The 25,182-nt window shown below is 42.7% G+C and overlaps 1 protein-coding gene across 1 annotated transcript in view; it reads right to left on the minus strand.

Moving 5' to 3' along the window:
* The window catches only part of RYR3 (ryanodine receptor 3), a 581,277-nt gene extending 556,276 nt beyond the window's left edge, over nt 1–25,001 (minus strand). The window contains exons 1-2 of the mRNA XM_045815782.2: nt 24,523–25,001; nt 10,177–10,242 (exon numbers count right to left, since the gene is read on the minus strand). Of these exons, the coding sequence (XP_045671738.2) occupies nt 10,177–10,242; nt 24,523–24,585 (129 nt within the window). The 5' untranslated portion in view covers nt 24,586–25,001. The remainder of the gene's footprint in view (nt 1–10,176; nt 10,243–24,522) is intronic.
* Nucleotides 25,002–25,182: the final 181 nt, after the last annotated feature.

Genomic DNA, 25,182 nt, shown 5'->3' on the forward strand with positions numbered 1-25,182 from the left:
ACCAGGGCGCATGGGCCACCTCTTGACTCCCCAGGACAGTTGCCTTTCATGTTTCAGATGTAATAAAGACCCTTGAAGTCATCTCCAAATCCAATATTAGTCTGCTAGATAGAACTACTGAATCAGTAATTGTAGTCAGTTACTTATTTTCCTCTCTCTTTTATGACTTGCTTAAAGTTACCACAGAGATCCAATATCATTCCAGTCACTGTGTTACATTCTACTTTGGAGCTCAATACTACCTCTAGTTTAATGATTAAAATTAAAAATGCATTGGATAATGCTTTATTAAGGCAGCATGGGCCATCCATACCTTAGTATGAATACAAGGTGAGAGAACTGGATTCTACTGGGGGGTCCTGAAAGAAATATTAAGGCCACTGTCGCCGGCAGGTGGGTGAGGGCGTTGAATTGAGGGAGTCATAGGATGGTGACTCCCCCAAGAGCAGCTTTGCCTGGAGTGGCTCGTAAGGAGCCCATAAAAAAGCTCTGGTCCTCCCACACAGCCATGTCACTCTCATGTTACAGCTGGTAGTATTACAAAATTGGACTTACAGGGAATCCAACCCAACCCAGGGGTGCCATTGTCCCCTGCAGGTTGCTCTTTTGCAAAGCCCAGTTGAAATGTTCATGGTGGGTCTTTTTCCCACATTCCACATAGTGAAATCCTTGCCTTGATGCCATGGTCATCACTCCCTGTGTGTGGGTGCCCGCTTGAAACAGCAGCATCAGTTTGTCCCTGCGGGAGTTCAGTGAGTTTGGATCCTGAAAGGCTCTATCGTCCCCGAGCTCAAGAGCTGCTGGCTCTGTGACAGAGACCATGAATGGGCAGGCGCTGCACCCTCCGCTTGCTTGAGCTGGTGGAAGGCTTCCCTGCCGTTCTCCTTGTGGCTCTCAGGGGGCAAAGCTGCCCCCGTGTGTAGCCAGCAGTCTGTAGGAGCCTGACCCCCTGCTTGGAGTTGGGATTTCTTTTGCTTCTGGGAGCTTTGTTGGCAGGTTGGTGAAGCATGGGTCTAACTGGAAACTTTTTAGATTCTGAATTTTTCAGCCCCACTGAGCTAAGTCACAGAAAAATGAAAAAGCAGTGATTTCTGGCAGTTATGAGGAGAATGACAATTTGGGGGGTGGTGAGATGGGGTGGATCAAATAGAGCAGAGAGGGACAGGGCATGTGGCAGAAGGAGAAAGTCCAAGAGGGTCTGATGGGAAAGGGGATGAATTTCCTGGCTATGGATCCTTCCTTCCTTTTGCTAGAATTTTCCTGCTGCAAATGTAGGTGGTTAGGAGATTCTTTACCTTCCAGGCCAGTTTCACCTGGAACTATATTTGCATTCACCTTTAAACAAAACCACATCAGAACTGCAGTCTGAAAATAAGAGGTAAATCTGAGATTAGGTGCTGAAAGGTCCACCTGCCTCTCCAGGCATGGTGTGAGTATCTCTGGTCTAGGAACCTGATGAGTCAACGTAAGCCTGGAGCCTAACCAGTGACTTCCTGGGAAATGGGAAACTTACCTTCTCTGCAAGGTTTTGTCCTACTGAGAAGATCACCACTGACCAACCTTACAAGAAAAAATTTCAATTCACCAAATTTTAGTGTCCCTCCTACCTGCACTATTGTGCTAGGAAAAATAGGCACAACAGGATTGTGTATTTTATTATCTAATTCCTACATTGAAAGAGTTTAGGGGCGCCCGGCTGGCTCAGCAGCTGCCTTCGGCCCAGGTCATGATCTCAGGGTCCTGGGCTCGAGCCTACTTCTCCCTCTCCTCCCCGCTTGTGCTCTCTCTCGCTACCTCTCTCTCTCTCAAATAAATAAAATCTTAAAAAAAAAAAAGTTTATAATCTATTAGCAAGGAAAAAAGAAAGTACTCAGTAACTGTTATGCAAGGAAAAATTAAACACCAAGAAAAAGATACAGAGTACCAGGGAGGCTCAAAAAGAAAAAATGAAAGAAGGAAGGAAGGAAAGAAAGAAAAAGAAAGAAAGAAAGAAAGCAAGCAAGCGAAAGATAACATGAAGAACGGGAAGGAGCTAATGGAGGAGGTGTCATTTGATTTAAACATTGACAGAGAGATAAGATTTCAATCCCTGAAGATCAAGGAGGAAGAGCTTCCTAACTGAGGGGAGGTGAGAAATAATAATCCAAAAATTCCCCCAGGCTTTTAAATAGACTAATCTAAACTGCCCAGGGAGAGCACAGAGTTACACTAATCCTTTGAATTTTGAAAGAAAATTCTCCCAGGAGAGAAAATCTTAACAGGGGCTTACTTGATTACTAATTGTTCAAGAGACATTATTAATTATTCACTTACATTTGGTATGCAAGAAAGAGTTCAAAATGGATTCAATAAGCTTGTGTCTCCAATGGATTAGATACTGATGGGACTGGAGGGAGAAGAATGTACCAGATAATGGTGAGGGCCCTCTATTGGTTTGCAAACTGGCCCACATACACAGAAGGCAAGGAAAGACAGAAGAAAGAGGCCCCTCCAGGTCAGTAGGTGGCAAGTTTGGTAACCAAGGGAACTTAGCCATGACACTTGTCTTGGGTGCCTGCAAAATGAGTAGATCTCTTCAGCTGCTGGCCAGAATCTTAACAGTTTTATAGAGACCTTAACTAGATTCTGTGAAGGATTCCAGCCAGATGATCTCAACAACACTTGGCTCTCTCAAATCTATATCCTAGAGGCAGCTTCTAGTGCTGGGAAAGCAGATGGAAAGCACATTCCAAGGACAGGGCAGGGGGGAGGAGCCACCAATTGCCCAGTGGACCTCATGGGTCATCCAGTGGTCGATTCCTCTCAATGACCTCTTCTAGCACCCTCCTGGGTGAAACTTCCTAAATTCTTAAAATTTCAAGGCCACTGATTTTCAGAAACATGCAGACCAAAGTGAAACATTAATTAGTAAAGGAAAGGAAAAGAGAAAGAATATTTTGTGGGCCTAAGAAAGAAGAATCTAGGTATTTCCTTTACACCAGAGAGTCTCAACCTACATTAGAATCACGTGGGGATACTTACAGATCTTGGTGCTTGGGCTCCAACCCCAGATTGATTTCATTTGGGGGCACTGATAGTTTTATAAAACCCCTGTTCCCCCAACTCCCCATTGCAGGTGATTCCAATATACAGCCACGGTTGAGAACAGCTGCTCTAAAAGTGTTTAGAGTAACCTCCAGACTCCTTACGCAAAGATGAGAGAGGGGTAGGAAGAGCTTATTTCCAAATTGGGAAAATAAGTGAGAAGATGCAGGGACATTTCTATATAAGAAGAGAGTTCACTTCAACACGAAGGCACCCATTCTGATTTTTCTTTCTTCATATTTATAGCTGTTTTGGCAAATTTCCAAATCTTTGGGTTTACATTTGCTCTCACCTCTCTTGCCTTGATAAGAAGTATCTTTACATGTTGGGTCCTTCGTAGTCCATGGAAAGTGGATAGAGATCAGGATAAAGCAGCAACTTGCCCCTTCCGGATGTAGAAGTAAGGATAATGGCCCCACCAAAATACCCATATCCAAATCTCTGGGACCTGTCCGTATGTACCTCACAGGACACTCTGCAGATGGGATTAAAGATCTTGAGATGGAGAAATTATCCTGTATTTTCTGAGTGGGCCCAGTGCAATCACAAGGCTTGTTACAAGCGAAGGAGGAAAGGAAGAGAGTCAGCTGGAGGAGCTATGAAGACAGAAGCAGATGTCAAAGCGATGAAAGATGGAAGGAGGCCATGAGCCAGGAAACGCATGCAGCCTCTAAAAGCTGCTAAATATTTTACACACATTATCTTACTTAATCCTCCCAGCAACCATGTTCTATATGTCCTTTACTGCCCCTTTTATGGAGGAAGAACCAAAGACTCTGAGGGTTAAGACTGGTATTTCTTAGAATCTGAAATGTCATGAGCACCTGGTGGTGCAGTCCGTTAAGCCTCTGACTCTTGGTTTCAGCTCAGATTATGATTTCAGGGGCGTGAGATCGAGCCCCCTGTTGGGGCTCCACACTCAGCCGAGTCTGCTTAAGATTCTCCCACCGTCCCTCACTCACCCTCTCGAAAATTAATAAATAAATCTTAAAAAACAAAAAAGAATCTAAAATGTCACTAATTGTTGGATGCACCATTATAGTAGGCACAACTAGGGGAAAAAAGTTAATTATGTGTGTCATCAACCACACCATTTCTAGTTCTAATTCAAAAATCACAAAATAAATGAGACAAAATCTTCCATGTGATAACTCCTACATTGTTCTGTAGAAAAATCAAGTGTTAAATTCTTGAAAACCTGTTTTACTTTAAAAAATTCCTCTTTGGAGCCCTTAAAGCTTCCTTGTCCAGTATGGTAGCCACTAGCCACATATGCCTAGTCCAAAACGAGATGGGAAGTAGGTGAAAATGCCAATAAAAGAAAGTTAAGGGGGTGCCTGGGTGGCTCAGTCAGTTAAATGGCTGCCTTCGGCTCAGGTCATGATCCAGGTCCTGGGATGGATCCAGTCCCATGTTGGGCTCCCTGCTCCGTGGGGAGCCTGCTTCTCCCTCTCCCTCGGACCCTCCCCCTGCTCGTGCTCTTGCTCGCTCTCTCTCTCTCAAATGAATCAATAAAAAATCTTTTAAAAAATCTTAAAAAAGAAAAGTTAAGTATCTCACTAGAAATTTTCTGTATTGACCACACATGGAAGTGATAGTATTTTGATTAATTGGATTAAATAAGATAATATTAAATCAATTTTGCTTCCTTCTTTTTACTTTTTAATGTGGTTTCTAAGGATTTAAAATTACTCATGTGGCTCACATTCTATTGCTCTTGGACAGCACTGCCTTAAAGCATGTGGGTAATCTGCCTATTAGGTAAAATAGCACAATTCTGGAGTTACGGAGCGATTTTGTGCTTTTCTTCAAAGCAGAAAGGATGATGTCACAAAATCTACAAGATTCAGGGAGGGTGGGGTGTGTGTGTGTTGTTGGAAGCGGAAGGGGTCAGGGCATGATGCCCATTCAGGTATTCACTTTGGAATATGTCACTTTTTAATATTTTTATTGCAGTAAAATGTATATAATAAAGAGTATTATTAAGCATTTTTAAGTGTATAATTCAGTGGCATCAAGTATATTCACAGTTGTGCAACCATCAACCCTATTCATCTCCAGAACTTCTTCATCTTCCCCAACTGCAACTCTGTACCCATTAAGCAAATAATTCCCCACTCTCTTCTCCTCCTAGCCTCTAACAACCATCACTCTACTTTTCGTCTCTATGAATCTGACTACTGTAGATACCTCATATAAGTGGAATCATACATGTCCTTTTGTGTCTGGCTTATTTCACTTAGTACGATGTCTTTGAGTTCATTCACTCATTTCTTTTTAAGGATGAATAATATTTCATCCTATTACTCATCCTATGTTTATACCACATTTGTTTATCCATTTATCTGCTCAACGATGCAGTATGTCGCTTTGCACTTGCTATGTCACTTATAATCGTTCTACTTTTGATGAAGAGCTTTAGCTCTAATTTATCTCATTTTGTCCTATTGGAAGACTTATAACAGAGGGGCTCTTAATAGATTCCTTTTAATGAATCGTGCTTCTCAGAGCTATTTACAAATTCGGCAATTTTTAGAAGAACCAAGAGCACACATTCCCTGACACGGCATCAGTAGATTTTGCCAAGTTAGAAGAAACTCTGTTAGCAAATAATCTGGCACAAGGTCACCCTGACAAGACAGTCCTATTAGGGTGCTGAATCCCCATGACAGGATTTAAGACTAGGAACTCAGTGCTGTTCTACCATAATATTTATCCAGTGCCTCCTGTCTACAGCCTGGATAAACAGACATTCTACAAGGTTACTTGGGTCTAGTGAATCTGTGCCTAGCAAATCAGGACGCAAAATCTTTTCCTCCTCTCCAGCGTCCTCTATTAACAAAGCTTAACACTCGGCCAACCGGCAGAGGAACAATATTTAGGAGCCATGATCCATTTTCACAGAGCAGGCAAAAAGGATGAAGTTGAAGTTCAGAGTCAATCTTCTGTAACTGGCACAAAAACCTAATGGATGGCGGAGCAGCACCTGCACGACCCCCGCACGCGGGGCTGAGAAATCCTACTCTCACACGCAGGAAGGGAAGAGAGGTTGTGGGGACTATAGGTGGAAGGATCTAATGATATGTAAAGGATTGGCTGTTTTTTTGAAGACCCCCAAAGATGCCTTTGTGACCTGAAACGAATGAACAGGAGTATTCTGGGTCAGGTTAGCCAAAGCGTTTAATAGTGTTACAGGAGAAGGATCATACGGTCCACCTCCCCTCCCAGAGGTGAGGCCATATATGTTCTTTCAGCGAGCGTTTAATGAGCATCTACTATGTGCAAGGACTACTCTACTCACCGAGGAGACAGTGGTAAACAAGGCAATGCCTGACCTCTTGGCCCTTAAAAGAGAACAAGACAAGGAATAAGAAACAGAACAACAGACTATTAACAAGACAATAGATAACCAAAAAATTAAAACAGATATGAAGGGTGATACACAGGAAACACTCTGGGTGATGTCATAAAAAGTAACAGGGAGAAGGGTCAGCTGAATTAGATCGGGTACACTGGAAAGGTTCCTCTGCTGGGGTGACATTCGGATTGAGAACTAAAGGATGAGACAGAGCTAGGCAAGCAAGGAGCCAAGGGAAAAGCATTCCAAGAAGAGAGAAGAGCAAGGGCAAAGGCCTTGAGGTGGAAATCCCTGGCTTTGCTAAGAGCGGGCTGGGAGGAAGGGAGAGATGGGGGGAGATGGGGAGGCTAGCGAGGAGAGGAATTTTTCATCAACAGCCAGAGTAAATTAAGGGCCAATTCACATCCTTGCAGCAGGCAGAGGCGCTGACAGAAAGAAGAGCCCTAGGATCCCATAAAGAGAAAGAGAAATCATCTAATTACAGTGTCTGTAAATATCCTTGAGACACTTCAGCATAGGTAGTGTGGCATTATGCGTCTGTATAGATTCGGTTAAACTGCAGCCTGGCTTCAGCTGGTAATCCAAACATGAATGCAGCTGGCCTTGAGAGTCAGGTAGCATCAAATCAGAAAGCCTATGCTCTAAAGGCAACAAGTGCATGAACTTCTTTTATCTATTAATCAATACCAGAAGCTTGGGTAATGAAATGAATTTCTTTTTTTTTTGTATGAAATGAATTACAAAATGAGTTTCATCTACAAAATTCATGGCTAGTTAATATGTTTGAAAATTGGGAAGCTGACTCTTACTGGTGAAATTAAGGGTATGCAATCTTGCAGAATGGACAAAATATTTTTAATCTACTCCCTATTCATTCCTGAAAAGAGAGTATAAGAATCCAATGAGGTATATAGGCTGTACCTTATACATGGAACTCAAGACTTGATTCCAAATTCATTCTGTTCCCAGCCACTGAGGATTGCTAATCCATGGCCACCTCCAACTTTTTAGTGACTACTTTTTTTTTCATTGTTGTTGCTAAAAAGAACCCAAGCGAGTTTGCATGACTAAATTGGCTTATATCCATTTGCAACACATTTCCCTAGTGACAAAAAACTGACAGCGGGCATTTAACAGAGAACAACTGGGGGAAAGCGACCTTCTCTAAATATAGATGAGGATTCTAGATTTCAAATTTGAACATGACTAACTGCATGAGAACATGCACATTTCCGGCAATTAGCAGTAAATTCTCCAATATGAGGGAAAGACCATCCCAGAATGGAAGGGATATGGAACGAGAACAGAAGTCTAGATAAGAGGTTCTAACACCCTTTCAACAAGGCTTCTATTATGAAGAGAACTGGAACTGACACTTGGGAGGAGTAGGCAGAAGTATGGACAGTGTTCTTTACAACCATTCCCAGGAGTCTTTGCTCCTAGAATTTGGGGCTGTGAGCAAATATCAGGCGAGACCCAGCTCTCAAGACATGAAGGAAAATATTATCTTCATACTCACTCCCTTCTAACTCACCAAATAAACAAGAACATATTTGCAAAAATTTTTGTAGCATCACCCATTCTTAATATTTTTTCTACAAAGTCCTTTCAATTATGTTTTATGGTAATTAAAAAAAATAGACCAACGAGGAAAGTCAACACTACACGTGGAAAAAGTTAACTGCAGAAGGTTAAGCAGAATTATGGAATTAGCATTCATATTCTTTTCTTCGAGCATCGATAGGAGAAGGCCAGGAAAATGGGACTAGGGCCAACACTTCCTGAGATACTACAAAGTCAAAGGAATAAAAATTTGTGGAGGCCTTGAGAATGTGCCTCAAAGACCTTAATTAAGGGAACTTAATAAATCAAGGACTCAAGCTCTGAACGGATTTCCATACTCTATCCCCTTTTCCTGCACGTAAAAGGTATACTAAGGCAAGTCTGTTTCTGGAGATAGGACTCTTCTGATGGCCAAGGTTGGTTCAAAGACTTCGGATGTCCTTGCAGAATCTCTCTTGGGCTGCTTGGCAGTCTAGGATCCTTCCACCCAACTTTCCTTCCCCTATTCCTTTTGTTATGGTCAAACTGGCATCATAGTCTGATTGTTCTCCCAGTCTTTTCTCTCATAGGCATATCACCTAATAACATTTTTGCATGTTTAATCACATCTTAGTGTCTGCTTCTTGGAGGACTGGACACACAATTCTTTATACCATTTTCCTCCAAATATTTTAAATGGGAAAATAGACATAATTAATTCAGAGCCAGTTCCTTCTCTCTTAGACCTTGGGGGACGGTGTCACTAAAATCTAAAATCTGGGTGAAAATGTGTTTATTTTGGAAGTGGATGTATCTTTGGTGATCCTTATCTGATGTTTTTAAAGTCCAGTAAGTATCCTTCTTTTAGAAATAAGAATGTAATCTACTTAGATGATAAACCGTGATTCTTAGAAATCTCCTTGAATATCTGCAAAGAGATTTAAAATGCCCTCCAGATACAAGACAACGACATCATTATTTTCAAAAAACAAATTTCCACAGCAGTCACCCAAGTTTTAGTTTATGCTCTTATACAAAATAAGATATGCATGAGGCCTTGGGAATCTTTTGTTCTAGCTTCCCTCTATCCCTCCCCTCCCCACCACTTTTTTTTCAGAGGGGAAAATTTAGGCCCAGATGGAAAAAAGCGCTTGCCCAAGGGTTCACATGCTGTCGGGTCAGAGACCAGTTCTGACACGGTGTCTGAACGCTCAGCACTATGCAGTGGGCACCTCTCTACGATGCTTCTGGCTGAACGAGCCTCTGGGCAATGGGTCAGCATTTAAGGGAAGATTTGCTCCACATTTTGAGTGGCCCCATACAAAGTTGGAGACATAGCAATGACAGCAAATGTATTATTGTTGCTGGAACTCGAATTCTTGTTTAATCTCTCTTAATAATTGCTGCTTAGCCTTGTGTAATTGCTGTGGCAACTCTGGATCTTAGCTTCATCTGTAAAATCTTGGTGTCAAACTCAGTAATCTTCAAGGTCCTTTCCACTCTTACATTTGGTTTCTGCCCTTGGCAGACATCATGGGGAAAGGGGTTGCCAAATGACTGAATACAGAGTATAGCCAAGGGAAGTCATGGAGCCAAGGAATATTTGATTCTTACACTTTAAGATAAATATCTAAGTTTTCAAGAAAATTAAAATGGTGATTTCAATGCTATCTATACACTACCCCAGGATACATAAGCACACAATGAAAATATCCCCAAATGACCCAAGTGAGTTAACCTTAAACCAAAAAGAAGATTTTGTCCCATTCTTCCCTACATAGCAAATTATCCAACAAATCCTGTTTGATAGTCGTTCATTACAAATAACCTATTAATTCACTAGCCTCTTCAAATGTCAACTCCCACCAGAGTTAACCTTGGCATCTTATGATCATTTAAGAATAACACACTATTGCATGATTTGAAAACATCTTAAAATATAAGTGGTGCTTTTGCCTATGTTTGTGGAGAAAATCTAAAGCCATTTATTTCATCTGTAATTTTTGTGTTCTGTGCCATGTTTTAATTGCCATATACGCCACCTTCTCTTTTCTTGTCCCTAAGACAAGAATTTAGGTTGTTTACTAAAATTTTGAAAAACTATTGTGACGATCTTCTCAGACAGTGCGCTGTGCCAGGTTGTACCGTTTGCCCTCCCCCTGCCCTCTCCGCCAACCATCACCCATTCCTACCTGCTCTGGAGGGTGGCTTGTAGGAACCGCATCGGCAGAGTTCCCCTGTTTTCGGTTAGGACCAACCTGTACCAGATAAGGGGAGAGGAACGTGAGAACAGGATATTGATTCTCATGGCTACTTCCTGAGAGGCTACCTTCACCCGGCTGTCCCTCGACCAGGACAGAACCACCCAGCCCTGCTCTTCCCTGGTTTTGGTCAACTTCTGTCTCTGACTCAGGTGTGTGGAGAAGAAAGTGATCCGCTGGACTGGGCAGTTAGCGGATCTTAGCTAAATTTTGCCAGAGCATTTCTGTGACACAATGGATGGGAAGCCCAGAGGAGGAGCAGAAGTGGGGAGCAATGCTGGCTGTGGAAAGGAGAGAAATGGAGGAAGACATGCTAGGGGAGTCTTTTTTTTTTTTTTAATTGAAGTATAGTTGACACACATGTTACGTTAGTTTCAGATGTACAACATCCTGGGGGAGTCTTGAGGAAAGGTTTTGGTTTTCTTGCTAGAGAATGTTTGTGGCTGAGGGGAATACAAGCATAATTGGATTGCCTGTAGATGGGCAGAGAGTATCAAAGGCATGGGCTGGGGGGGGACACATTTGACTTGAACAGTTGGGGTTTTTAAGGAAAGAGGTTATGGGGGTCATATTCATAAAAACACCATTAAGGATCTGTGTGTAGGGGAGTTGATGGAGTCCCTTCCTGGGAATTTCTAGGCTTTCTATGAAATAGAACCCTGAAGTCAAGGAGATAGAAGGAAAGAGTGAAGTTTGACCTCTGAGGCGAATGCGAGGTGAAGCTGCCAGGGAGAAGCAAAGAGAGGTCACAGATGGCTCAGCTGAGGCTGTGTGTTGTGAATCACAGTGACCACGGACGAAGGGGCTGCTCTCTACAATGCAGGTGTAGAGAAGGTTCACTAGGATGGTCTGGCTTTGTGAGTTTTACCTGGTGGTTGCCAGGCAAGCATAAGAAGTAGAGGTAATGACAAGAGAATTGACAGTGGGATCCAGTCTTAGTGATGAAGGATAGTGTGACAACCAGAAAAGTGGGAGACAAGGATTTCCTAGGGACTTTGTGAGGATTAGACGTGACAGTCAACATACAAAACTTGTCAGGAACTCTGCAGGCTGGGTCTGCAATTGTACTCTACTTACGAGCTGACAAGTTAGCCTGCCACAGGATGCCGGCAAAAGACATAGACTCCTGGGCCAGAAACAAAGAACTTTAGAACTCACAGCAAAAGCAGTAGGCAGAGTCTCATGCTCATTTGCACTGGTTCTCTAAGCCCCCCAAGTCTCATGGGGGCAACACAAGGCCTGTGATAGATACCTTTACTCACATTAGGTTCAATTACAGGACAGGAACACTAAGGGGGAGGATTTATCACTTTCTCGTAAGCAGAAGCAAGCCTGCTTTTTGTCCAGGGGAGACACCGCTTCCTACCTCAAGGTTATTTGCCACTAACACAACTCTGAAATGGCCTGGCTAACGAGGGGCCAGAGCCTTGCGTTCTTAGCAAGAACACACAGGCATGCACAGAGCAGACTGCCTGGCAGACTGGCACATTGCCTCTTCCAACAAGTATAGTGTCTGGCAGATAGTGGGTTTTCAACAAATATTAGCCACAGGTGATGATCATGATTCGTGATTAAGTTGCACCCTAGTTAAAATTCTGGGAAGGCAAATGGTGGAGCCAAAGATCTACGATCAGGGGCACAGATATCCCACTCGCACGAACAGACTTGATGTTAAGCTCCAGTAAAATGAAAACTCTGGAGTGTTTGACTTATTTATAGATAAGATGCAAAGAAAATAAGAACTAGAAGTCTTTGAATAAATTTACTCTAGAAAACTATTCTTTTTAATACTGCATAAGTATGAAATGTGAAAGTAGTGTTACAGAATGAGCTATCACAGCTGCTAACTCAGGAAAAGAGAGGGTGAGCCCTGGCGCTGCCAAGGCCAACTGCTCCAGCCCGGAAACCTGGAGGGGGCTGGACAAATTGAGAGCATAGCTTCTGGCTGGGTGTGCCAACACTGTTGCGGATGGAACTCAGGTAAACTTGTCCAAGAGAAGCCAGTAACTCAACAGATGAGGGTTTGGAAGAGAGAAAGGGAGAGATTTATCAGTGCCAGCAGCTGGGGGAGGTGGTAGGCGCAAGCCTTAACAACTGACTTCTCCACCGGCAAGATGGACACCCAGAGTGTTACAGGAGAGGTTCAGGGCGTACGTGCAAGTGAGTAGTCAGAGAGCGCGTGATCACAGGTGGGGGTCGGTATATGTTCAGCCCATGATCATGGGCAGGGAAGGAGATGTGTGGGGATGGTCTTCTAGGCCTTCTGTTGCTATCAGGGCTTTTCTGGTCTGGGGGTTGGAATGTTCTGGTCATTGTAAAACATCTTTGTCAATGCCTCAAAGTGCAGTAGGAAATGAGCATCATGGATTTTAGCTAGAGCGTGAGTTACGCAGGCTTGTCTATTCCTGGTTTTAATTTTGGGGGTCTAGCGTTGAGCAAGAGAGCTTGCTGACTGTAGAATACAGGGTGAAATGGCTCAAGGAAACCAAAATATAGTCAGATTTCTGAAAACACAATGAGTGTGAGATGCAGAGAAAGAACTACAAATGTGGCTGAGAAGGTAAATCTTCATCATCTACCACCTACCTAAAAATTCAAAGGGAGACAGCTGGATATACAAAACTAGAAAAAAAGCTTCCAGAATGATTTCTAAGTCAAGGGAATGGACAAAAATTACTTCTCCAGACAACTAAAATAAGATCTTTTATGGTCTATGATCTAATTTGAAGGTTTTATAAAAACACACACACAACACTTTTAAACGCAACCACTATCTCCTTTTTCTTGGATTTCCTCTCCAACTTCACAAGATGATAAGGATCCTCTCCACTCTGCTCTTATAAACTGGTCTAGTCTGTGCTTTATCTTGTCCCTTACTTTCTAATGTCAACATCCTTATGAGATTGAGAAGGTGTTTTCAACAAGAGAGAAGCTTCCTTACAATTAAATATTCAATTAAATCGTTATCTTTTATGTGCTGTGATGTTAATCTTAATTGAGAGGCCATCTTCTCAGCCTCTCTGGATGAGAACATTGGTTTCAGAGGGTACTGGGAAATGCTTCTGTTAACACCATAAGATTGTCCCTTCCGAATCCTCCCTCCACCTTAAGCAAATGTTCAGGGCCTACACCTTAGTACAATCCATAATGACTGATCTAAAGTTACTCAGGGTTTTTCTTTTTAACTACAATTGAAAAACCATTTTTCACAAAAAAAAAAAAAAAAAAAAAAAGGAAGCTAAGCACAAAAGCAACACAAAATTGAGCCTAGCTCCACTCAGTTGAGTCAAATTGTGGCATGCCTGTTCTCCTAAATTTCTCATTCTGGCCTAAGTGACTTTATTTCAGATTAGCAAGTTGGGGCCATTTCCAGAATCTGCTCTGTGAAGGATGTGGGACACCTGACTTAAACTTCACCTGGATTTTCTACCCCAACTGGGACACAGATTGTTGGTGTGGTCAAACGCCCTAGGCCTTAGGGGTGGAGGTACAATTCTACCAGGTTTATCTCTAGGCAGATCCCAGGTTCCTGAGAGTTTAAAAAAAAATGCAGCACCTTCCCTTAGACATCATCATGAGGCTAAAGGGAGAGGAAGATGGAATGATCTTATCAAAATAAAAACTTTTGAGGGGTGCTTGGCTAGCTCATTCAGTAGAGCGCATGACTCTAGGTCTCAGGACTGTGAGTGTGAGCCCCACGTTGGTTGTGGAGATTACTTAAAAATAAAATCTTTAAAAAATTTTTTTTAATTTAAAAAATTAAAATGAAAACTTTTGCCTACTGGTAAAAGTTCAATGGTGGGACTTTGTATCTATACACATATAAAAAAGGTTTATTTTTAGGAAATTTCAGCCCGCTATTAACTTTATGTAATAACCATTTGTTGATGTGGGTTTTTTAAAAAATTTATAAGCCTCCCCAGCCATTTCTTCCAAGAACTCAGATTATAAGAACTCTTTTTACATTTGCTTAAGCTCTTTAATTTGTCAAAGATAACCCAATTCGTTTATTGAGGGAAATTACTGAAAAAAATAAAATAAAACAAGGAGCTTCCTTTCCACCTCTCCTGTTTTCTTGAATGTAAATATATCAAGATAGTGTCTTAAGTCTCTATCCTTGTTTTGTACAGTTTAACTATTCAGGATAAACGAATTGCAGAAGGCTACCTTAAACCAATGATATGCAAATCCCTAAAATAAAGGAAAGGAAATTCCAAGGGTGAAGACTATCTTCCTATACATTACTCTCTTTTCCCCCTCTCATATTCTAGAATTAAGATAGGGTTATTCAATTCATGTGTCCCCTGGCCAGGAGCCAGTGAGTCTCTCTGCCAGCACAGGTGCCAGATGGGTAGACCAGGGAAGATAATAAATCCAGTGACTAGCAGAGACATCCGGTCACCTTAGTCTTACCTCCACTCCGGGTGTGAACTCATTTTGTTTTGTTTTAATCCTTTGAGGCATAATACTTAAGAGATGGTGCCACAAAATAATTGCATCTCTGTTAATGATCACATTTAGTAAAACAGCTGGCCTGTCAATATGAGAGGAACACACTCTGACTGCAACAAAAAGCGAAGCCACCTGCTAGCTTGAAAGTGGCAGTGCCCTATAACAAGTGTGGATGGGCAGGAGAATCGGATTCCCATTAGGTGTGCCTTGCTCTTGCTCCTGTTTTCCTTTTTCCCCAGGGAATCATAAGTTCTAGCTCAAGAAGTTAGCATTGTCTTCTTTCTGGCTGGAAGCATCCTCACACCCCACATGACTCCAAGTATCCAGGCATTAGATGCTTCTGTGCTAAATGAGAAAAACTTAGCTGAACAGCTTGGCCTAAGGAAGGCCTGTTGTGAAATCCATCCAAAAATCCAGTAAGTAGGAGTGGTATCTGCTGATGCGTGAGTTGGGTTATCTGAGGTGAAGTTGAGTTACTAAAGCAGTAAGCACAATCAAAGAGAGCAATCTGGAAGGACTTTAATGTGTATTCTGGTCCCTAGAAAAGCAGGATTGGCACTGAAGAGAAAAATCCAAAGAACCCTGGCCCAACATGTCAGTACTTGTTTGGAGGTAGGTGGGGTATGGTGGATTGAACCCTGATCTTGGAATGAAAGACCTCTGCTCTAGTCTTAGTTTTTGTGGCCTTACCTCAGATTTTTCTCTCTGAGTTTTAAAGAGTTGATACAGATTAAATGATATACTCAGTATTAAAGCACTCACACCCCAGAAATGAAGAGATGGCAAATATTAATGGCGGACTGATTGCGGGATACCGGAAGGTCTAGAGAATTGTCTATATAAGAGGTATACATGTAAATGTGCCACAAACCCTAACAGCTCCCTTTGCCCTATGAGAAGTTCCTGACGTAGCTAACAGAATCTCTCTAGATTTCTACTTAGCCCTCCATCCAGGTACCCCCTCTTTACGTCCTGCTGTTGATTCCTTACCACTTTCTACCTTCCTGCCCAGCACCTTTGAATGATGCCCCGAGACCTCTACTTGGCTCTGATGTTTGCTTTGCCCCTGGACACGGCCCTTGTTCTGTTCCTTGCCTCCCTCCACATACCCACACTCCCAAGCCCAGGCTCAGAGAAACTCTAATGATCACAGGTGCCTGAACCCCCTGCTAACTGAGAGGGAATCCCTGACATCAAGTTCAGCGTGGCCAGCCTTGGAGAAAAGAGATTTTAGGAAGAGTTCTGAAAGGCAAAATCTCAGGACCAGCAAATTAAATTTTCCTAATCCATATGAGAACTCCCAGGAAAAACCTTGGTTTCTAAAATTATATCATCTTAAAGGCTTTTCTGGGTCACTTATACCAATAGCAAGTCAATAGTGTCCATAACAAATGTTCCTTGAATGTAGGGACTGAGTCATATTTCGTAGCCCCAGAGACTAACACATTGCATGAAACATGGTAGGCTCACAGTACACATTTGTCGAATTGAATCCATTTCTAACTTTGTGTTCACTCAGAATTATGGAAAAGTCAGACAAACCGGTGGAAAAACTGCCTATAAAAAAGAAAGGTTATCTATATTTAATCACTATCTCTTCTCACGCTTTTGAAGGGAGGGAAAGATACGTGAGCAAGCACTGCCTTAGAATAATAAACTGTCACTATCTATACAAATCCGGGAAATCCTGGGGTCAAGTTTTGGAGAGAAGCAAGATACTACTGGCCATTCTTTGAGACAGGACTTAAGTGAAGAGGGAGACAGTACTGAAACCGTTAGCATCCAAGATAAATTCACCAAATCACTCTGTTCTATTGGAGTTCGTACACATAAGACGTAGAGCTTCCCGGAGATCGCCAGCCCGTACGTACACACATGAAACAGATTTCTAACGTTGGGATGACAGAGAGCATTTGGGAACTCTATGTGTGCCGGTCCCTCATCTTCAGTGAATCTTGCCTTACCTTCTAGACACACATTCACTCGCTCACTCACTCACTTGTGTTTGCACACACAGAGCCATGAGTGCTTCTGGTTCAGAAAGAGGTACACGGGTTATTTTCCAGGATAACATGGGTCCCAAGGTAACAGTGTACCTGATTGGTTATATGTATATGGAATCTTTAAAATTTTGAATTATTTAAAATATTTTAGTACAGCTCCTTAACTTACGTTGGTTCTTAATTATTTTGAGTCATTGACCTCTTTGAGAACCTAATAAAAAGCCACAGGGCGGGGAAGGGGGGCTGGGGGGCTCAGTAGGTTAAGCATCTGACTCTCGATCTCAGCTCAGGGCTCTACCTCAGAGTTGTGAGTTCAAGTCCCACACTGGACTCCATGCTGGGTGTGGAGCCTACTTTAAAAAAAGAAAAAACAAAAACAAAAGCTACAGGCTATCTTTCCAGAAAAATGAATGTAAGGACACAGGCACAATATTTTTCACGTACATATAATTTTAGATATATAGATCTGCTAAAGGAGAACCTTAAAAGCCTCATGTAAAACTTCTCTGGGTAAGGAATTCGGGAAGAACACTCCTACAGAGTGAATCATTCCATAATCAATCCACTGACACATGCATATTTACAACAGGGGTTACAACTCAAATGTGAGAGTGAGTCAGGAAACCTAAATGAGTGACTCAAGGGGCACACAGGGCAAGAGAACAGGAGAGGATAAGGACGTGGAGACCTAGTGGTCTCATGCCCCTTGAAAAGGCACCTGTTTCTTAGCCCCAACCACTTGTTGGCATGTAGGTTTAGTATTGCCAGAATTTAGATTTCTAAAGGATAAGAATCTGGATTTTATGACATTTCCTGATTTTCAGCAGACTAGACTTCCCTGGATAACATTTTATAAAAATTTTAAATGTATAGAAAAGAAGAATTCTACAACAAATGCTCATATACTCTTCAGTTTCTACAGGAAACATTTAGCTTATTTGCTTTATCACATATTTATTCATCTATCTATCCCTCTACCCATCATCCATCAGTCATTTTAATTTTTATGCATTTCAGTGTGAGTTGCAGACATCACATATACACATGTATACTTTCTCTAAGACACTCTGACTTGCCCATTTTTGTCTCTAGCTTGATCTATTTTTATTCATTTACTTGTGTGCGTATGTGTGTGTGTTTTAAATAAAGCTTCTATGTCTGAGCTTATTCTGTCTGGGGTATGAAGTGGTAAATAGTAACGCTGCACTGCTGTGGGTAGGACCCATGCTTGATGGCGTTACATGGAAACTGTCACGGGGTGTGGGTGAAGTGGGTGAGGAGTGACTTGGGAGCTCAGAATCCATTTTTTGTCCAGATCCAAATCTGGGAGTTACTCTTTCTGCCTAAAGTTGCAGAATAAAAACAAGCCTCCCATGGCCACCAAGAGAAGGCAAAATGCTATATGAGAAGAAGACAAGTGAGCAAACTCGGCAACCACTGACCAGATTGCATGTGCAGAGTATGGGGACAGAGACAGACGGCCAACTGAAGGACCACACAGTCTAGCTGTTACTATGGTAATTCGTGGCAAATATTTTGCTGATTATATTAGAGAGAAGAGGCAAAGTCTTCATTAAATAGCAAGATACATGCAATAAAAGTAAAACGTGTACGGTATAATCACATACTGATGGTATCTTCACGCATTGTGCCCAACAGAGTGCCAAGTGCTCTGCTGCACTTAAATTTTTAAAAACCAGAAAAAATCAAATTCGGAAGGGGGTACAGATGAGGAAACTGAAGCTCAGAGAGATTCCCTATCTCCAAAAAAATCACACCATTAGGAAGTGGCAGAACTAAGCCGGGAACCCTGGTTTGTCCTGTTCCAAACACAACCTAACCAAAATATTATTCTGTGAAATCTCTAAAACATTTCAGTACTGGCAACAGGAGTCTTGGGAACAGGATATGACTAGGATCAGCTATAAGATTTGTGGGACCTGGAGCAAAATGAGATGTAAGTTCTCTTGTTTAGAAGTTATTAAGAATTTCAAGACAGTGACAGAACATTAATCAAAGTGTGGGCTCTTCCACCCTCAGCGTCCTAAGCGACCGCCCAGCTTCCACGCCCATGAAGCTGGACTTGGATATGCCATAAATATGGAATTGAGACCCACACAAGTTCATTTACAAAACAAGAGCCAGACAAAACTAAAGGAATCCAGCACTGGCCAGAAGAGAGAATGTGCTTTGCCCCCCCCAGGCCCTTTGGTCAGCTGGAACCGGACATTTATCTAGGAAACACACTTCATCATTTTTGTAGTCTGTGGCATATAGATTATACAGTAAAATGTACGTAGAACTTAAGCTGTGGTCTGCTTTCAATCTTTCTTGATTCCTCATTTCATAAACTTCTCAACCTAAACTACTTAATTCAGTGTTGTTGCAGTAAGCTCTCTGCACTCTCTCCTGACTGGTGCTGTCAAGATCCTGATGTAGCAGTGGGTGGAAACAGGTAAATCTCCTGCCCCATTCCCACGCCCCCTCAGACCTCCCCAGAGATGCCGATTTCGGTCCCAGGGGATGCTGCATAGGCCACATGTGACTTAGGCATAAGCCCTTGCAGCCCTCACACACCCTCACTCACAGTCCTGATCTTCTGAGATCAAGATCTGTTTGTTCAGAAGAGACCTGAAGATAAAAGGGAGGCCAGTGAGTTTTTGCAGACGATGCACGCAAATGAACACAGCCCTCCCGAGGCTGAATGGTAAAGCTGTCAAACCTGTGTTCAGATGTTTCTCTCTACTGCCCCATTCCCTCACTGGTCATCCCTTCTTGGCATGAAGCCTCCTCGTGAGGCTTTGGGTCCTGCTATTCCTTATCTCCTTCAAATCGGCCCATTTCCCATCAAGCCCAGACCTGAATCTTTTCTCTCTTCTCAACAAGTCTTGGCTGACTTCTCTCTTTCCCTCGGGGCTGTTCTATGTGATTGGCTAGGAGGAAATTCATCTCAGGCATTAATATAAACTAAGACTAATGGCTAACACAAATTTGATGGATTGCTCTCACATTTTAATGCCTCAGCTCGAGGATGAGGAAGGAGGGAACATTAGGTATCCAGGCTGAATCTTTGCAAGAGATATCTCCAACAGAGGGGCTATTTCAGCTGCCTTTGACCGACATTAACAGTATTGTACTTATTTCATTGAGAAGACAGTCCTGCTCTCTGTGAGGCAAGTGAAAAATAGGTGTTCACTGTTAAAGGAAAACTTAAATAATATACTTTTTGCTAATCAAACTCTGAACTTTAAAAAAGATAATGGGGGTTGTTGAAGAGGAAGTGAAATTGACACTCATAGTGCAAGAGTACAAACTGATGCATATTTTCTGGAGGGAAATGTGGCGATCTGGTGGTGACGATTCAACCATGCACGTGCACACACACCTTATGTATACACATATTCTATATACACACACATATATTACATACACATATACATAAATAACATATTTGAAGGACTTGTATGGAGGTCAACAGTCTGGCCCTGCCTACTGCTCCAGTCTCCCGTCCCACCCTCTCCTTCCAGCTCTGAGTCTATTCACGCTGGTTTCTCCCAGTTCTTCCACACACTCCACGTTCCCTTCTGCCAGGGAGCGTGTACAGTGTCGTTCTTTCTGTTTTATTTATTTATTTTTCTTGGTCGCTATTCATCTCTCTTCTGATTAATCAATTCCTCCTCATTCCTCAGATCTCAGGGGAAGGGTCACTTCCTCAGGAAGTCTTCTCAGACCACTACTCCTCTGCCTCTACCTTGTAAGTCTGGACGGGTTCCCTTACATTCTGCTTTTAGGGACTGCATTCCTTTCCGTGTAACACTCAGCCTAGTAAATCACGCCATTCTCCTCTGTGTGATTATATTATTCATCTGTCTCCTTTTGTGAACTCTAAGCTCTAAGAAAGCGGGTTTATGTTCACCTTTCCAACCTCAGTGCCTAAAAAACGGTCTGATATGTAGGAGAGGATCAAGAAATACTTGGCTGATCAAACAAATGAGTGGGGAGATTACCGTCAGTTTTTATTTTCTTCTCTGTGCCTCCTTGTCTGTTTCACTTTACCATGATCATGTGATGCTCTTATAATAAAAAGAAAATCATAAAAAAAAAAAAAGCTTTTCCTTTCCTTTGAGGCTACAGCTGTTCTCTGCAGAGCCTGCTACCTTTGGCACTGACTCTTCTTTGTGTTACCTTCAGAGACTAGCTTATGCCCTGGAACAGGACTAGACTGCATTGTCTGAAACTCTGCCCCAGATGGGGTGACTCTTTCCTGCCCATCCCCTTTGGGTTATTGGCCATAAAGCAGGTGATTGACTCCTATTATCTCCCTCCTGCCCTCAGGTGGGTACAACCCGGGGTGGCTTTCATGACTCAGCAAAAGACCCCTTGACGAAGCTGCAAACCAAGCCTGCCTTGCATGCTAATCACAAGACAGTGAGATTTTCCTGAGTGCGAGTTCGGCTACAGTGTCTGAGGAGGTGTCTCTTGGCGTGAAACCCTCACGCATCACTCCACTCCGCTCCCCTATATAAACAGAACTACAGTCACAATGACTTTTCCTGTTAGTTAAACCTAAACTGCTTCAGGGAATTAACGAGTGATTGAATGGTTTCAGCTTGAGACTCAAGTACTTGCTTTCTTCCTATAAACTGACAGCATAAATGCAATTATGGTTGTAGCTAAGTGAGAGTAATTCCTCCATATGGTGCTTCAGGTGGCATTTAAGATATTTTTGATACTTCTGTAGGCAAGTTAAAAAAATCTCGTCAGTCTGCAAACATTTTAGCAGCCTCCACAACGTTCACCTACACATTGCAGTGTTACAAAGATAATCTGTCATTTCAAAGCCTTTTTGGAAGGAGTTTGGGAATAAATAAATAAGGATGTGCTTCGGAAGAGACTGAGCCCCTCACACTGAAGACCTATCGTTCTGGTGGCTTGAGTAAGTATTTTCTATTGTTATTTAAGTTCTGACTTTGCCATGGCCTGATTTATCTCTTCTCAGGCTGTGAGCCCACATAAGTGACAAAGTTGCAGCACAAAGCCTGGTTTTTCTGTGTCTTAGATCCCCGGATATGCTGCAGAGATCAGAATTTTGCCATTAAGTATTTTCAGGACATTTGCGGGTGACGAGAAGCTAGTGATTGATAGGATAGCATCTACGTCAGGACAAACGTGGCAGCAGGCAAGTTGCATTTATCTGGCGTTGAGATGAAAAGCTGATTACACAGCTGAGGGCAAATGAGGTGGAAACATCTTGGAGATTAGGTTTGCTCCCAGTGTCCTACATTTCAGAGGGATGTGATCATTGGTTTCCCGTTGAATTGCCTCCTGTGGACAGCGTTTCTCTCGCACAGATTGTTTGTTTTGGGGTTGAATTAAATACAAAAATCTATCCCGGAGAATGCTGCATGTATACATTTAGCCCAGCAGGAACAAAGCAGAACATGGACAGTAGTGGTCCTGTGGCAGGCATTCGGGGATAACTTTGTTATGCTGCGTCCTTGATGGATAATGCACTGAGGTCCAGACTGGTTAAGGTGATTTGGGCTGGGGACAGAACTAGTTAGTGTGATGAGCTGTTGGGCCCTTTCTAGAATTATCTGTTATGTGGTCATATCCTGTCAGATCATAGTCCATCTCTGTGGGAGAGCAAAGTCCATTCCCCTGGGAACGCTCACTGGGGTGCTCTTCCTATGTGGGGTCCCCTTCACACTCCCAGAATTCACTCTGAGTGTCTAGTCCCCATCTTTACTCCAGCCGGTCCCCCTGACATCCATACCCGGGTTCTCCAGAATGCTGTTCTGTGGCATCAGCTCTTGGGTCAAAAAAGCTCCTTGCTTCTGACTGGTCACATAATGGGAAGTTGGGACTCTGCTGTCACAGACAATGCCACCTGCCGCATTCTACCTCTTTTCCCTGCCTGACTTGGAGTCCTTCCAGATGGAACTACCAAATGTTTGTGTGGGTTTTTTTCCCCTCTGTGACCGGTTTCTCTGCTTCATTTTTAAATACATCTTCTGATTTTCTAGGTCATACGTTAAAATCACCCACCGCAGGGAAGGACAGAGATTTCAATTAACCAAAGCAGATCACTTACATATGCAAGGCAGTGCAAAGGTGAAAAGGTAAACCACAGTCGACGGCAGGAACCATCTTTTATATTTTCTTGGTTCCATTTACAAAGTAGGGTACTTTGATAAACAAATGGACTGAATTCAGTATTTTCAGATTCACAGGCATTGCATCGTATGTTTCAGAGAGGGGTGCATTTCTGTTTAGATCACGAGAGGTAGCTTCTTCCCCTGGGAAGGCAGCACGGTGTACTGCAAAAATGGGGGCTTCTGAGTCAGAAGGATTTGGGATTAAGACTTTTCCCGAACCATACAAACTCGAGTTATTATTCTTTCTAGTCTCAGTTTCCTCATCTGTGAAATGGGGCTGATACGGACCATGCTGGGTGGCTGTGAAGACTAGTAATTACGCGCATAAAGTGATCTCTTCAAGCCTGATCCAGATTTGTGTCCTTAACTGGCTGTGCTTCAAGGTCAGGAAATGGGTTTTATTGAAATGAATATTCCCAGAATCTAGTATGGCATCCAACATATACTAGGCCCTTAGTAAGTATGTATTAAATGAGGAGCACATACAACCCTACAAGCCTAGACCACTAACCTGTTAATCAGTGTATACCTTTGTATTGATCTGCAACCTTTAGCTTATTTATATTTTGACCTTATAGATAGCCTCTTTGACACACTACTCTTCCTCTTCTTCTTTCCCTTTAAACCACCTCGTACATCATCCTCTCTCCCAACCTTAGAATTTGTACATCTTTCCAGGTTTGAATAAAGGTCAGCATAGGATTTATGAGTCTCTTCAGAGAGCTGTTTTGGGTTATTATCCTCTTTCTTTCTCTCTAGGACTAAGATCTAATGGCCACGATATTATTTTGTCGGTTTACTTTAAAAGATTCCTACACCAATGAAAAACTAGTTAGACTCATGCCCTGGAAAAATTTACTTACTTCCCATCAATATCAAATTACAGCTCCTCTGTATGAGCAAAATTGACTTGCAGTTGCTCCTAACACCTTGCAGAGGTGATGTTTCACTCTTAGAAGTGCTTCTGAAGCCACAGTTTTAAGCAGTCAGTATCGTGGTAACTGGGTCCCTCTAGGATAGTTTTTCAGATGAGAAACAAACAAAACTTCAAAGAAGAGTTGTGTTATTGCTGCTTGTTCTTCTTTTAATTGATAATAATGGGCTTTAAACAGAAATGTTGACCTAGTGTGGACTCTGCTCCTAATTATGTGACCCTGGAACAACCACTTGACCTCTCTGAGCCTCTGTTTTCTAATCAAAAAGGTGGAATTTACACAAGGTAGATATGTATATTGAATGAGATAATTACATATAAAGTGCCTACCAGTGTTTGGGTAATATAAGTAGGAATAAATCAGAGTTCCCATCAGTTATTATTTCTAGAAGAAAAATTGAGGGGAAAAATCACTTTAGAATATCTTCCTATTTTTGTCACGCATATTTATTATTTGAAACCAGAATCTGTTCAAGGTAGGTTTCTTTTCTTAAATAATGGATAGACAAAATTTGCAGTTAAGAGGGAGCAGATGAAAGGCAATGCCCTTTCTTGCCTAGCTGCTTGGAACAGATAGAAATGCCACTCAAATCTCAGACCAAATCACCGTATTATTAAGATCTCAAATCCTCTTCTGAAAGGTTTGGAGGCAGTTCTTCCCAGTAATGATTAGACACTTATTTGGGGGGGCAAAATAATTTACCGTGGCATCGAGTGCACACTGACTCACCGGCACAGAAAGGTGGCAACGTGATCTTGAAGTGTGGTTTTCCAGCAAGCAGGTAGCCTTCATGTGGGGCCCACCCTCTTGACTCTTGACGTCCAGACTCAGTCCTCCTTTCCCCAGATCGCCGAGGCCCTACCTCATGTTTTTGCCCAAAGTTTCAGCTCTTAACTACAAGTAATCAAAGTAATTTATCGGCCAGTTAGTCTGGTTAAAGAGTTATTTGGAGGCCGCATTGGGGCGTGGGGGAAACGAACGTCAGGGTTTGGATTTACGTGAGGATTCTGTTTCTTGAGTTTTCCTCCTTTGCTGCTTTAAGCACTTATTACCGAGAATGGCTAGGCTGGGGGTGCAGGGGCAGGAGGCGCTGACCCGACCACTGGAGCAGCAAAGCGTTGCGGGGTCTCCCAGGCGTGTGAACCTCGGCAATCGTGGGAACAGATGCGCTCCCTTCCCCCATCGCTTCGAACCAGTCCAGAGCATGCGCTCGGAGAGGCCCGGGAGCCGGGGAGCTGGGGGCACGGAGCCGGGGATTGGCTGTTGCCCTGACTGTCCACCTTTGACCTAGCCTAACCAACGCAGCCTGCAACCCAGCCGCGCGGGCTTGAGTTGCCCAATCACCTCGCCGCGCCCTAGCCAGGCCCAGCGGCTCGGCTGCTGATTGGG

Source organism: Ursus americanus, chromosome 36 (genome assembly GCF_024610735.1).
Source record: "Ursus americanus isolate L20-20 chromosome 36, mUrsAme1.1.p, whole genome shotgun sequence".
Classification (NCBI taxonomy): domain Eukaryota; kingdom Metazoa; phylum Chordata; class Mammalia; order Carnivora; family Ursidae; genus Ursus; species Ursus americanus.